Source organism: Arthrobotrys flagrans (genome assembly GCF_004000055.1).
Source record: "Arthrobotrys flagrans strain CBS H-5679 chromosome Unknown unitig_9, whole genome shotgun sequence".
Taxonomy (NCBI): domain Eukaryota; kingdom Fungi; phylum Ascomycota; class Orbiliomycetes; order Orbiliales; family Orbiliaceae; genus Arthrobotrys; species Arthrobotrys flagrans.
In genome coordinates this window covers 3,495,271-3,509,654 of record NW_027137551.1, presented here as the reverse complement: position 1 = coordinate 3,509,654, position 14,384 = coordinate 3,495,271, and the positions used below count along the sequence as shown (strand labels likewise).

General features: G+C 44.6%; 4 protein-coding genes across 5 annotated transcripts; 1 reads left to right on the top strand and 3 right to left on the bottom strand.

Annotated features, from left to right (window-relative positions):
* Positions 1–295: 295 nt before the first annotated feature.
* Positions 296–754, top strand: DFL_006385 (uncharacterized protein; the record flags this gene model as incomplete). Its single annotated transcript, XM_067635798.1, has 1 exon — positions 296–754. One exon carries the CDS (start codon positions 296–298, stop codon positions 752–754), a length of 459 nt encoding a protein of 152 aa, XP_067490192.1.
* Positions 755–2,002: 1,248 nt separating this feature from the next.
* Positions 2,003–3,828, bottom strand: DFL_006384 (uncharacterized protein; the record flags this gene model as incomplete). 2 transcript variants are annotated; one of them, XM_067635797.1, is made up of 8 exons in its annotated part: positions 2,003–2,244; positions 2,319–2,681; positions 2,792–2,936; positions 3,017–3,251; positions 3,349–3,366; positions 3,494–3,603; positions 3,689–3,773; positions 3,824–3,828. In XM_067635797.1, the coding sequence occupies 8 exons, from the start codon at positions 3,826–3,828 to the stop codon at positions 2,003–2,005; spliced, it is 1,203 nt and encodes a 400-aa protein (XP_067490191.1). The 2 variants fall into 2 exon arrangements, with proteins under 2 accessions (XP_067490191.1, XP_067490190.1); XM_067635796.1 differs by lacking the exon at positions 3,824–3,828 and having other exon boundaries at positions 3,494–3,625; positions 3,689–3,708.
* A 1,479-nt stretch (positions 3,829–5,307) lies between these two features.
* On the bottom strand, positions 5,308–6,858 carry DFL_006383 (uncharacterized protein; the record flags this gene model as incomplete). The annotated part of the gene is made up of 3 exons (XM_067635795.1): positions 5,308–5,745; positions 5,816–6,621; positions 6,711–6,858. 3 exons carry the CDS (start codon positions 6,856–6,858, stop codon positions 5,308–5,310), a joined length of 1,392 nt encoding a protein of 463 aa, XP_067490189.1.
* Positions 6,859–8,349: 1,491 nt separating this feature from the next.
* DFL_006382 (uncharacterized protein) lies at positions 8,350–9,679 on the bottom strand (the record flags this gene model as incomplete). Its single annotated transcript, XM_067635794.1, has 2 exons — positions 8,350–8,516; positions 8,602–9,679. The coding sequence occupies 2 exons, from the start codon at positions 9,677–9,679 to the stop codon at positions 8,350–8,352; spliced, it is 1,245 nt and encodes a 414-aa protein (XP_067490188.1).
* Between the last annotated feature and the right edge of the window lie 4,705 nt (positions 9,680–14,384).

Sequence of the window (14,384 nt, the reverse complement as noted above, 5' to 3'; positions counted from 1 at the left end):
CCTCTGGCTACTGGCGAGGCAACCGGCCATAAAATACCACACATTAAACACAAAGTGATGAAGAGACCCTTAATTCGTCTATGAATTGGAACATTGAGCAGACAGTGTCTTTACCAACCTTCCTTCCTCCTCTTCCTCGATCCTCTTCTTTCCCCTCCTTTTCCTCTTCCTTTTAAACCAGCCATATGCCCTCCATCAGACACTCCTTACGACAGAACCATATACCTATATCGGGAGCCCGCCCTCGACGATCACCCCTCTCTCATGGCAGACCCAAATTTGAATAACGGCAACGATGCGGGCTCCAAGAGGACACACAACCGAAATCAGAAGCAGCTGCCTCCAGATGACGAAGAGAATATCAATCCAAAAACCATTACAAGCAACTTACAAGATGGACAAGCCTCACATCACATTTCCTCGAATCAACATGACGAGCAGTACAATTCTCTTCCCAGGCGTCCTAGCCACAACCGAGAACTATGAGTTCAAAAAGCAGCTACCGAAGCTACTACGGAAAGTAATACACTTCTCAGTAGTAAATACCTGGTGGGTCGATGGTCGAGAAATCCCCGATGGACTTTCGATACCCATCCAGGTTGCACAGAGGGCGGTAATCGTCAGAGGGTGGTTGCTGTCGTTTAATTTCAATGTCTTGGACGACCCACTGCCCGGCTGCCGAGTCGCCGAACTTCTGGAGGGGAGTCATGCGGATAAAGTCTTATACACATATGGTAAATCGTACGGTACTTAGGTTGTATGATTCGGATGCACAGATTAGATAGCATTTTGAAAAAATTCCATCCTACATCGGGGGGTATAGGACTGTTCCAATAACTGGGAATATAGTCCCAACCTCTGGTCGGGCTGGAGATTACGACAGTTTAGGAATAGGTCAGAATGTCTAACTAGCATCAAGAAGGACAGCATCGGTATGTGCTGGAGTAGCTGTCCATCGAAAATCCGACAGTAGACCTTCGACACCATTCCAAGTCATCTCCCACATATGGGATTTCTAGACCAATGTTGGATGGTTACTAAAATACTGGACTATTTCCTTCCCCGGTCCGTGCTTTTGGAGTCTTTCGACAAGATATCCTATGGATCCGGAGGGGAACCCGACGCTGTCCGCGAGGTATCGATGACATTCGATCCGGACTTAACGACGCAATCTTTTCCAGGAAACTATGCGCACGACCTATCGCTCGTTGCAACTGAAATGGCTTTAGATTCGGTCGGCGCAAAGTTGCAATGAAACTCACTCGAGTCTCCTCCTTTTGGAAAACTTGTTCGACATATGAATCCCGATCATCCTAGGGATGGAGTTCCTGATCATGAACATTGGAGCATAGCTTTGTGCAAGGACTATAGAATGTCCCCGAAGCTAGCCCACGCCAGTGAAAATAATATTCCAATGTTTTCTCGTTCCTGACTTTGGAGGGCTGGATCCGGAGCTGATAGAGAGGGCGATTGCCCATCCCTTACTCCTACTCTGACCGGCATTTCGGGATCTGCTCTTGCATTAAACGAGCAGTATGATGATACTTGGGGAATTATTGGGCTTCAGAATTTTGAGGTGACTAGGTTTGAGGGGACGCTGATGGTGCGAATGCTGCATGGAATAGAGAGGACAAGAAGATGAAGCGAGGTCTCATCGGGTTACATGGAAGCTTCATTCTTCCGAGAGAGCTTATGGAAGATTATGATATTGTTGATTCTGTTACTGCTGGGGAAGCTGGTGGCTGGCGGGTATGATGCGGAAACAGGACCTCCCAATCTGGGGTTGCCTTTCTAGAAATCCGCTTTTTGTGGCAGTTCTAGATTCTTATATCGATGTATATTTGGAGCATTTCCATGCTAGTCATATGCATTCGATAACCAATAGCCATATATACCATAGAGGTATTTTGACAGTCAATTATTCTTGCAAATCAATGCGACGAATCAATTGTACGGTTCAGATAACAGGATATATGACTACGCCTAAGTCAAAAGACCAACTCTAACTTACTATTCCCTCCTTAACTTCCTCCAGATAGTGACTTAAACCTCCCAACTGATCTGAAACCCCATTATTAAGAGCTTCATTCACATCCACATTAACACCCTCAACCCATTCACCCCACTGCTCCCCCGAATCCTCTGTCGTAAACCTTGGCGTCCCATGATTCGTAGCATAAACCCATACCAAAAAAGAATGATTCCTTTGCGCTGACTTCAAAACTTCAATGATTTGGTTACTTACTACAGATTTATAGCATTTAGCACACTGGACTCCCAATTTACGATACACTGTTATCGATAGAATATATACTCACCATCTCCACATTTCTCAACCACCCTCCTCCTCCTCTCCACCCTCCAAGCTACATAAACCCCAGATACAGCAAATAACACCGTGGAAAATATCCCGGCTACAACTGTAATGCACGTTGTAATACTGGAGTTTGGCATAATAGCATTTAGTTTCCAAGACCAACTTAGGATTCCTGTGGTTATAGCTGCAAGTATGAAATAGAGCTCTGCGAGGGATTGGTCGTTTCTTTGGATTTGGGAGTGTATATGTGTTATTTCTTTGTTTGTATTTTGTAATTGTGAGAGGAGGCGGAGGAGGGTTGAGAGTTTGTTCCCGATGGTATAGTCTATGGATGGAGTTGGTGATGGGATGGGGTTTGCTGGGTCTATGGAAGTGTGGATATTAGGATGTTAGAAGTATAGTTCCATTGGAGTCTTATTGAAGATATTGGGAATTTGAATATTCGAATTATACATAGAAAAAGGCTGTGCATACCTAGGCCTAGCCGACGCTGCTGATGACAAGATACTACCTCGTCAGCCACCCTTACAGTATCCTCACACTTCTTTCTCCACTCCAATTGTAAGCCCGCTAGTTCTTGATATAACTCCTCATCCCGAATTTTTGCCTCAAAATCATTCTATGATTCCCCAGGAAATTAGTAACCTATCCGTAACAAATTGAAAGTGACGATAGATCTATTATAATAAACAAACTTACAGCATAAATCGATCCAAATAAAGCAGCGCAAACCATAAAACAATCGATAGAGATCAAAATCCTTATCCCGAAGAATACAAAAGCCGGGGATATCGATCTTGACCGGTAATAGTAAAGGTAGGGGTCATTCCATAATCCACGGATGCCGAAGGAGTTTATGAGGGATTCTACGCTCCAAGAGCCGAGGTGGTAGAAAGTGAAGATTATGGATAGGGAGTAGGAGATTTTCATGAGGCTGGTGAGGAGATATGGGTACAATGTTAGTTTATATATTAACTTTCGAAATATATTAACGATACAATTGTAGGGAGGGGAGTATAATCAGACCATACCATCGTCCTCGTATAATCCTTTCTCACTAATCCAATCCGTTCTAAGCGGCCCCGTTCCTTCAAAACACCCACGGCAAAAGTTCTAACCCATATACGTTCAAAAACTGTCCCCTGCCGTGGCGAGATCCCAAATATCCCAGCATACGAAATGCGGTCGAGAAGCATAGACCCTTCTTCCGTAAATAACTTTTGACAAAACTCGGTTATGACTTCAGAAAGTGCTGAAGTGTCGTCAACGGCGGCTTTTATCCCTAGCTTTAGGATGGTACTGTTAGAGCTAGAACTAAAATCGATATATCAATAACATCCTGATCCAAAACCCACTGAAACTACTACACACCTTAAGTACCTTCCTCCCATCCCTCTCTTCAACAAAATGACTCTCATACTCCAACAGACGATTTAACCCATCACCACCGCTTATCCTTTCTATCCGGAAAATATCTTCCAGAGTCCGGTTTACCTCCCAAGCAACCTCATTACTTCGACCAGGATCGCTAAATAACGTGAGTTTTGGGTGGTCCGTGATATCAATCACTAAACTGTGAGGATTCGGTTCCTCACGAAGACTAGCGCCGCGAGACCAGTGCGGGTAGTGAGAAGTTATTTTTGTGGTTACTATCGGGATGGATATTTATATCGCGATACTGAAGTGTTGGAGGAGAAAGGCTGAATTTTTCGGTTCAACGAGTTTGAGATCTTTGTATATGTGATGGAATGAATGATTGAGTGTGATGTACCCCGCCCCCGCAAGTAGTGTACCGTATTTCTATCGTTGTTTAAGTCACGTCACGATCATCCGCGGTGGTATAACTCTCGATGCTTAGTCCTGCGTACGTATCGATATCGATACGTATCTCAGGCAAAGGGAAAAAAGTGTGTTCTTGGATGAGTGAGTCGGAATCATGGACGAGAAAAGAACCTCAGCTCAGGGAGACCTGTTGTTTTCATTCTTCAATTTCTATTGACGGCCGCAGTTAGTCTGGTGGCTGGCCGGCGTACGCCGATGCATCAATGTGGCACAGAATCCATAAATGCATTTGCGAAAGCAACTTCGAGACTCGAATTCCTCTGCATGTAAAAAACGCCACTTGACAGGACTGCTCGGTCTCAGCTTGTTTTTAAAGACATATACTTTTCTAGTGTTCTAGGTTACAAAGGCGTTGCAGGTTTACGGCAACGCAAAACATACATCGTGCTGTGCAATTCAATTTTGGCTTCACCACAAAAAAAAAAAAAAACCAACTCTAACACGGAATATAGGTTAGAAAGTTTTCATAGAAATAGAGTCGATTCGCTTTATCAATTCATTATTTACAACTTCGTAAACGCATACTTAGAGCGACTATTAGTCAGTATCCTCTGTTAGGTCGTATTCCTCCACATAAGTTGGTAGATTATAGGTTTCTGGGACCTTAAACGGTTGTCTGACAGTGCTACAATTACTATTGAGAGTTCTCTAAAATTAACCCAGGTGGAAATGGATCTAAAGTCAGATTGATGTTTGGTGTTTTTAGGTTCTAAAACGCCGTATTTCAGAAGTTGATTTTTGAGGCTGGGCTTTTTTAGACGAAATTCGTAAATTGATAGTGCACATGTTGTGGTCCAAATATCGTGCCGTAAACATCTCTTAATTCATCGAGTTGATGGCCAACTTGAGTGTTGAAACTCGAGCCCTGAATTTGATCAATGAAGCTATCGATATAGCTATATATAGCATATCGATCTCGAAGTGAAAGAAATCCATAGAAAGATGCATAGATCGTATTTACTTTAATTACCAGTACTTTTGAAACTACACCAAAATGCAGGGCATAGAAATCCTAACGCTCCCAGCTGACCTAACAGCTTGGTACACCGCTCCAACCACATATCGATTACACACTATCAATAATGCAAAACAAACTTGCTAAAAAAGCCATCCCCAAAACATACCTAGATATCTATGAGATTAAACACCTACTGCTTCTTCTTCCCCTTCCCCTCAGCTACAACAGGCTTACTCCACAACCATAGTCCCACAAACCCAATCCATCCTACAACAACGACCCAAATACCAGCAATCCATGGCCAACTGCCGCTAATACCCCAACTCCTTGTCCACTCGTTGTGTGCAAAATGTCTGACGGTTACGGCACGCTTCTCATGTATATTACTCAAAAATGGTCTTTTGTAGTTGACGGCGAAGGTAAAGACTCCGTGTTGGTCTGGAGTTTTGAAGGTGGCGGAGTAGGTTGTGGAATTCTTATGTTGTGTGAGCGGTGAGGAGGAGGCGGGGAGTGGTATGCGGTAGTAGGGGTCCAACATTATGAATTCAAGTTGGACAGCGTCATCAGCTGGAGCGACAAAAGGTTTGAAGTGGTCGTATGAGTACTCCGATAGCGCGATGGAGAAGGTCTATACAATAAATTAGCCAAAAGACTTTTACTAAGCAGGAGTAATTGTATAGAAGGGAACGGATACGTACCACATTGTGCTTAATTCGGTAAACGTCTCCATTGACTACTTCTTTTCCAAACTCCTCGCCCCAGTGCTCGATACCATCAACTCTAAGCACTCCGGTCTCTTTGAATGTCCACGCAGTAACGTCCTTCGCAAACGCCCTGTTTCCGCTCATCTTGTTCGTCTTGGCAACCTTTGTAAAGCTCTTATCAGCGAGCAAATCACCCCCAGCGACGAATGTGATACGGGCATTATTCCTAGTTTGTACACCAGCGACTAGGGCCAGCTGTTTTCCAGCAGAGAATACATTCTCATCGTCGGCAAATGAAGAAGCTTCCTTAGTATCATAAGAATAAGCGAATCGTGGGGCCTTAAGAATTGGCTGGACAAGAGGAGAACTGCCAACGGCAAATCCGGCACCACGATATAATAGCTTGGCGTCCTTATCTTCACCTGTATTGAAATAATTCTTAGTATCCGACGGGAAGCTCGGAAGGTCCACTAGCAGGGTATTATGTTCCGGCTCAATTGCATCCGCAGGATCGAAATGGTTGACCACGGCAAATCCCTTTGGTGGTAGGTAGATGTCAACTTGTGTTGCAAGCTCGGCGATAGCGGTGGGGACGTTATCGTCTTGTGACGAAGGAAGGAGGATAAGGATGTTCCCGCCGGCGGTGGCATGTTTAAGGAAAGAAGAGGATGGGAGGTTTGGTCCGAGGCCCTTGAGTTTGGTAGGGAAGATGATGATATTATCGTATACGCGTTCCTCGTGCTGGAACAGAGTTAGAGTAGTTGACTTGGGGGTGTGGGTAGTGGTCGTGAAGCCTCGGGCTGATACCAAAAGTTAGCTAGTTCATAGAACAATAAGACGAGAAATTGGATATAGTCAATTGATCGCGCAAAATATTAATATAAAATACCTTCAAGATCACTAATTAATGTCTGAAACTGTGCCTTCACATCATCTTCGAGTACGAGGAGGGTTCTCGGACCAGTCAACGAGATACCCTGCGATAACGAGACAAGCGAAACAAGCGCCGTAAGGACGCTGCGAAGGGTCAACCCCATGATTGAGGTTCTATAGATTCAAATTGCCCACTCAATGGGTTCCGAATCGGCCGGTGGTGATGGTGGATGAGATTGATTGTCGTGGTGGAGGAAGAGATACGTAATGTTGGCGGCGTATGCCTTTGGGGAAACGTGTTTTCTTGGGGAGGTTCAAGCCATCGTTTGTCTGACGCCACAAAATACCATTCCTCTTCCATCTCACCATCAGCCACTGACCTACCTGAACCAGCCAATCCGAAACTGTATTTTCGACCAGGATGAGGCACCCCCGCCAGTTCGTCCTTCACATAATTATGCAAAGGCCGCTGTGAAAGCTTGAATGCGAAGTTCGAAAAAATGGATCTAGCTATCCGTCCACAAGGCCGGCCTGAATTTACCGTGTTACGATCAGAAGACCGTAATAAGGAGTTTTTAAATTAATACATCTTCTGGCGGTACTCGGAACAAGTGCCGATTTACTATCGTATGGACCTAAAACTAACAAATCACACAGGGCTGTTCATGTTCTAAGCTGCACCTTCAACGGATTAATTTGAGGGATCAGAATCTCTTTGGTGATTAGCTATGCGATAGTGGATAATGGGCATAGAGAACCTTGAAGGTCAAAAGACCAAATTCCTCTAAATGCTTCATACTCCACACGATCACGATTAGCATTATTTGGATTTTTCTTCCCACGAGATACTGGTTTTGCCGGAATAAGAGGTTTTTATCTTAAGTGGTTTGTTCGAATCGGACACCATAGTCCTACGGAAAGGCCAAAAAAAAGTGCGACCACATGAACACCTCATACGGCCGTTATACGGCTCAGAATCTCCACAGGGCTTATATAAATCATGCGGGAAAGGGTATGAGTAATACTTCCACCCGGGTGATTCTCTGGTTCCTGCATGTGCCATTCTTTATTTTATTTATTTTATTGGTATCGGGTTGAAGGATCGGAGATCTGGAGACTAGCCTTATTTGCTGCAGGTACTATCCCGCATTTACATTGCTGCTACTGTTTTTGCATATTGTCACTGATTGCTTTACTTTGAAGGAAACCAAAGTGTAAATTAATTAAACGCAGAAAGGTATTGATTTTTCAACTTTTTCGTAAAATTCATTCTCGATTCCAGAGTAAAGGAAATTCGCTACGTGACAGGCAACCAAAGGCATCATCAAATAGCGCCCCCAAAAAAACAAAAGTCGTCGCAGAAGCTTAAATAATAAGGATGTATGTATGGAGAAAAGGAAACGAAGTAAAGTATATATATGGCGAAAGGGAGAAAGACAGGTGGACATAGAAAGACAATACAAAAGTCAACGGCCGTTGTAACGAAGAAAAGGATTGCAAACTTGGTATATCCGTCATAAGATCATTTCATTAGTTAAGCGGAGGGAAAGAAAATACATGATAAAAGGAAATAAAAAGTATATCAAGGGATATAGAGAAAAGGAAAGACGAAAAAGAATTATTAATATATAGTTTCACTCGCCAACGTCTAGTATCTAATAGTAGACGGCCTCACGTGTGTCTCTAACTCGATCACGCTCACCATAGGGGGTATAGTCACGCCTCTCGGTAAACCGATCACGTTCATAGAAACCACCACTATCTCTCGGGCGGCTCTGGGAACGTTCGTAGCGTGCTTCTCGTTCGATTTCCCGAACACGTTCTGTTACGGAAAATATGTTAGTCTCGGGACAACAACAGATAATCTTTGATTCGATTCAGGTAACTCGGAGGATTCTTTGACTTACCACGCCGGATGTCCTTTGTAAGCTCGATCAGGTCATGGATCTGATCGCGATGGAGGTAGTCAAAGACGTAGACGAAGTTATCTGTTTCCTCAAAGTTGTAACCAAACTCGTCGAGGGCCTCAGCACAGACAAGATCCTTGGTGATTTCGGTCCAGAGTTCGCCCTTGGCTGTACGCTCTCGGTGCTTGCTAGAGCGACGGATACCGGCATTGGCGTTGAAGGATGAAGACTTCCAAGAGAGGTCAGCGTTACCTTCGAGGGTGATTCGGCGTCCGGAGCCGGGAACGTCGATGACAGTCCAGCCTTCCTGCTCAGCCTTGAAGTCCTTGAAGAAACCGGATCCTCGTGGGGATGCAGGGACGAGAGCACCAGAGGAGTTTCGGGGAGATGAGAAACGTTGTTCACCCTCAGTGCGTTCCCTGTAGCGACCGTAACCAATAGTGCGCTTTACCTCGCCACGGTCCCGAGATTCACTTCGGCTTCTAGAATGCTCCTCATGGTGATGTTCGTGGTGGTCATGATGATGATGGTCGTCGATATGGTAGTTCCTGTCGAGGCTGAGCCTTCCAGTGGCATTCCACTTTCCGCCATATCTTCGCTCGCGGACTTGCGTTAGTGTTTCACGCTCAGCGATAACCTCACGGCGTTGTGGTGGAGGAGGTGGGCATGGCGGTTCGGCGACGATATGAATGGCGGCATGGTCGATATGAATGTGATTGTGATGATGAACGTGTTCATGCTCATGCTCAGTAACCTTGATAACGTTATCAATTTCAACTTCGCGGATGGGGATGATCGGTTGAGGCTCTGGTGGGACTTCATAGAGGTCGCGCTCGATAATCTTTTCCTGGCGGACTGGGACCAAAGCGCCGGATGACCGGTTCTCACGTTCGTAAAATCGAGTTAATTCTCCACCACGCTCACAACCGCGCTCACGGTCTGGATTGTAGATGTCGACTTCACGGTATTCATGATCGTGCTCGTAGAAACCTGGACCATGGTAATCTCTGTCCCGATGGTCGAATTCAACATCGACGGATCCCCGGCGGTATCTGCCACTTTCGTGACGGGTAGTCATTTTGATGTGTAATTTATGTCGGTAATGGATAGGAAGTAAAGTTATAGATTTATATTCTCCAGTAAGATAGGTCGCTGGGAGTAAGCCTGAAAGATTAGAAAAAAAGGGATCTTCCAAGAAATAAATGATTCGATGGCAGGATCTCAGAATATATAGATTGCGAGCGGGATCGAGGAACTAGTTCTCCCCCAGCCGCTCCAGGGTGGCACAGGTGACACACCAGTTTGCATACATGAAAGGAGGGGAAATCCGGCTTATACTGTACCGGATACTGCCTTGAGCTCAAGAATATGCATATGCGGCACGCAATGCATGGATGACTTAAGTTAAATCGGTACGTACCTTCACCAATTCAAAAGCTGTGTTGCTGTGTGTCGTAAAGAGCTAGTAGCTTGTAGGATTAAACTAGGCGCAACTGAAGACTCAACACCACCACTGGGCTAAGCAAGCGGAGCTGACGTTGACGAAGGATCGATATCTCAAGGAGGAAGTCGCTGGAAGAGTTGGTGTAAGAAGGGATTAAGTATATGCAGCCTCGGAGGAGCGGCATTGCACTTTTTATATATCTCTGTCCTCTTCTTTTCTGCGCACGCACACTACCCAGGATTCAGCTTAACTCCCTGGTTTCTCTTGGTGTCGACCTAAGACCAATAGACCAATTTTCCATGATCACAAATGACCGCCGACGGGGAAAGCAAAAAAAAAAAAGGCCTCCCAGAGCTAGAGAAATGTATATTTCCATACATCTTTTTATGGCGGATTACTTGAGCGAAGCTTTTCTTGTTCTGTTGCATCAGCTTGCATGGGGTTGGAGGGGAGGAGGATGATGAGGTCGTATGACGTATTGCGGTCGAGAGGGATGACTAGATCCAACAGCTAGTTATCCCTGTTTCCTATTGGTGGTTGGTCCCACTAAGCTCGACCACCTACAGGGTATGTCTGGGAACAACGTTTGCGATGTTTGAGGACGGTCGACGGTCCTGAGTGCGACAACCATCCTTCAGACGGGACAAGGAACCGACAAAGCTCCTTTAGAGACGACTGAATCACACGGTGTTACTGGTTTTATGCGATCGGGTCCTGCGCCTAGCTTGCGGTATCCATAGCTCCTGAATTAGCCTTAGTATGGCATTTTTTTCGAGGTCATCCGTGAATTAGTTACACCAGATGATGATATGAATCAGTATCTATCGGTGCATAGCTAGCTTTCCCGGATCCTCGAGGAAGTCTAATCTAATCGAGATCTGGCCGAGTTACTCGAAACTGGAAGTACCCGCCCTAGTTAATTTTTAATTTTTTTTCGTGGCGCCTTATGGCTGGAAGGTTGAATTTTCCTCTTTGCTCAGGAAGTCGAATTTCGAATTTCCAAAGTGCGTCATCATGCAGGGGCTATCTTCAGCCTGGCTAGCAAATCAGGATTTTGCCCGCAATATACCGAAACAACGATCCCCAGCGACATACCCGTTGGTCGCCAAAATACTTAAGTATCTTGAGTTTGATTTTCTCAAAACCTAAAACTCGGGCTGCAGGATGACGATAGGGTTCTTTCGTGCCCCTGGTCGCATTACATAGCCACGAATATTCTCGAGCTTCTAAAAATTGAAGGACAAAATTTGTAAAAAAGGATGCTAGATCGTTTCATAGGCTCCACTTTGGAAATCCCGAAATTCTGTTCGATAGATATACAGCATCTTCGATTACCTTCGATCCGCTTGCACTGCAGCGAAATAGACCCTGTCGTCATTGTTGGGTCATGCCAGTTATGCAGGATGAGAATGTGAGCTGCTATTCCTGCAAGGACTGCTCTGGCGCATAAGGTTCCCTGCTTAACCGACATGCATGGGAGCACAAACGTTCGTGTTTGGAAGAGGCATAATCTCCCTCGACGATAAGATTGAAGTGTTGTTTCTCAAATTTGCAAAACTCAATAGACTAGAGGTTAACTTTATTTTATTTTATTTTTTTCGCCCTCGATAAACGTGTTAAATGGGAATAAGGTGTGTCGAAATGCTTATAGATCCGGATGTTCCTGAAACTCTTCAGGTAATCCTCGCAGTTGCCGCCAAAGAACCCGGCGAGAGAGGCGAATGTGGTGGCGATAGCACAGCAACCAACATAGCATAGCAACCAACAATATCACCGCTAAGCTCGGTCGATTCTTATAAGCTGTAAAAATCAAGTAACATTTGATTAACTGTAATAACCCCATCTGTTATGTTACCACTAGCACTTACAACGACTCTCCGCTGTGCAAATCCGCGAAGCGGTATCGTTAATTACACTATACTATGAAAACTTCGGCCTATAACCCGGATCTTCGTGGGGATACATCGATGAAAAAGTTGGCATTTGGGCTGGAGAAAAGCTGTAATTTAGCTACATGTCGGCTAAATATCAATTTTAATTACTTAAGTACCTTGTTATATCTTCTTTGGTGACCGGTGTACCATTGATTCGCTGCACAGTCTGAGCTATATTGCGTTCACAAGTATCGGCGGTGGCCTGGTAAACTTCTGACCTGAGGTCGCAATTTTTCTCGTGATGTCGAAACGATCGAAGAATTCAAAGTTTGGATATATGTAAGTGCTTATCCGTATACCTACTTGGGTATACATCAAGTCAGATGTTAATGTTCGCGCCTATACCTAATGATATACCATGATTCCCTCACTACATACCCTATGCACTATACAGATACTTTAGAACTAGCCTCATAGCCACACATACATAGCTTATGTTGGATGTTTCCTGTGGATCTGGACCGGGTCTGATTCGAGGCTTGCCCAGAGCCACAAATGGGCACGTCGACAATTATCCTGACAACACAACCATTTTCGTTTCTCAGTTAAGGAAATTTGATACTGCCCTAAATATTGCAAAATGGGGGGTCTGATTCATTGGTATAGAGTATAATTCGACTGGAAACAGTTACCGCAATTGCAACTGCAATCACCTCGAAAGGTGTGAGAAGCGCCATGGCCCTAATGATTCTATGCATTAGTATTGTTGGAATTCGAGGTAGAAAAGCTCCGCACGCCTCGAGCGCCTGGATCCAAGGCTAGTCGAAAAGTTCGAAGTTCTAGATCTATTTCAGCAATGCAATGCAATGAGCTCATATGAACATATGAGACTTGAGTTCTTTGTGACATCTGGGTACGAGATCACCTAAGCTCGAGAACCCCATTTCATGAATTCCATGGCAGCTCAAAGCTAAGAATATCTCCATGGGTTTTGTAGGAGAAATCTTTATTACGGGACCTTCATTACGAGATTTCGGCCCGCAGAGTTCCCTACACGATCGTGCGCGAATACAATGTCTAACGCGTTAACGCTACCTAGGTAATTAATTCCTAGTAAGTGCATACCAGACGGATACCTTACAACTCTTGATCCTAGCTATACCAAGGTACGCAATGGTGTGGTACGATGATATCGGAGAGGCTTCTGCGGATCACGAACAGTATAGGTATTAAATAACTATCATGCCAGTGATGTCGAAGTGGTGAGCTGATTGCAACTTTTTCGTTGTCATGTAAAATAGTTTTCCTAGTAAAGAATGTTGAAGGAGAACATACGGTAAAAACTTCGTCCCAAATTCGCCTTTGGACTAATAGACGAATCTTGATTCGAATTAAATACAAATTCCCCAAATCGTAAAGACTGTGTACACCTAACAGAGCTGGCAACCCGGAAGTTTCGAAGGAAAAAGATGCCTCAAATACTGTACAGGAAATCCTAAACATGATACAATATGATTGTACAAAAAACGCACATCCCTATTCCGTATCATATCATTAACAGCGGTATATACATTACTTGTGGATACTTTTAGCCAACGCTGGTGTACTTTTGATTGTTGCTTCATTCGTCACATTTGACGTTTTTCCCTCTCCAATTCCACGAGTAGCTTCTCCAAATATTGCAAGGGCTAGTTGGGGGTAGCTGGTGCTCTCGTCCAATGATTTCCCAACAAGATTCGATCGCTTGTTGAAATCACCTTGAAGATTTGACGCGACATCGAGCAGCGGGTTAGGAATCCCGCTCCAGGTCACTTCTGGAGCTGGCCCTTCGAGGTAGCATGGCTCATTTGTCCCAGGGACAGGGTATCGTTCAGTCGGGCCAGTTTCACCATTCTTTCCGAATATATATTCCCACGACATAGCCCCTGGGGAATTCTTCCGTCCGTATTTACTGTTTGCGACTTTGGCGTCTAATGGGATGTTATTTAAAGCGTCCTAGTACTCTTCTACGCAGATTCAAGGATTCCTAGTACTCTTCTACGCTGATTCAAGGATTGGCCTTTAGTTGGCGCATTTGTGCCTCATATCTGCAATTTTTAAGGCCTGTCGTCAGTGGTTGGCTTCCAATGCATAGCATGCTAAAGACACAGATGTGTAATACTAACCATACCACTGTTCACACTTTATAGCGGCTTTCTGGGTCTTGCACCAGCTAGGCCCGGGTATTGTTTTTGGACGGTTAGCTATAGGAGCTGATATCATCTTACCTTGGTCATTACAAAAGCAAGTCTGGAAGAGTCACATAGCATGGCCAGCCCTTTTGTGAGCGGTGTAGTCAGTCATAGTAGAATAGCCCGGCCGCTTGTTCCCACTGATCTCTGGATATGTGTATGGATCACGTGATTTCATAATCAATCTAAAATGGCTCGGGCATACTACGGACCACCGAAAAAAGATCTTACTCT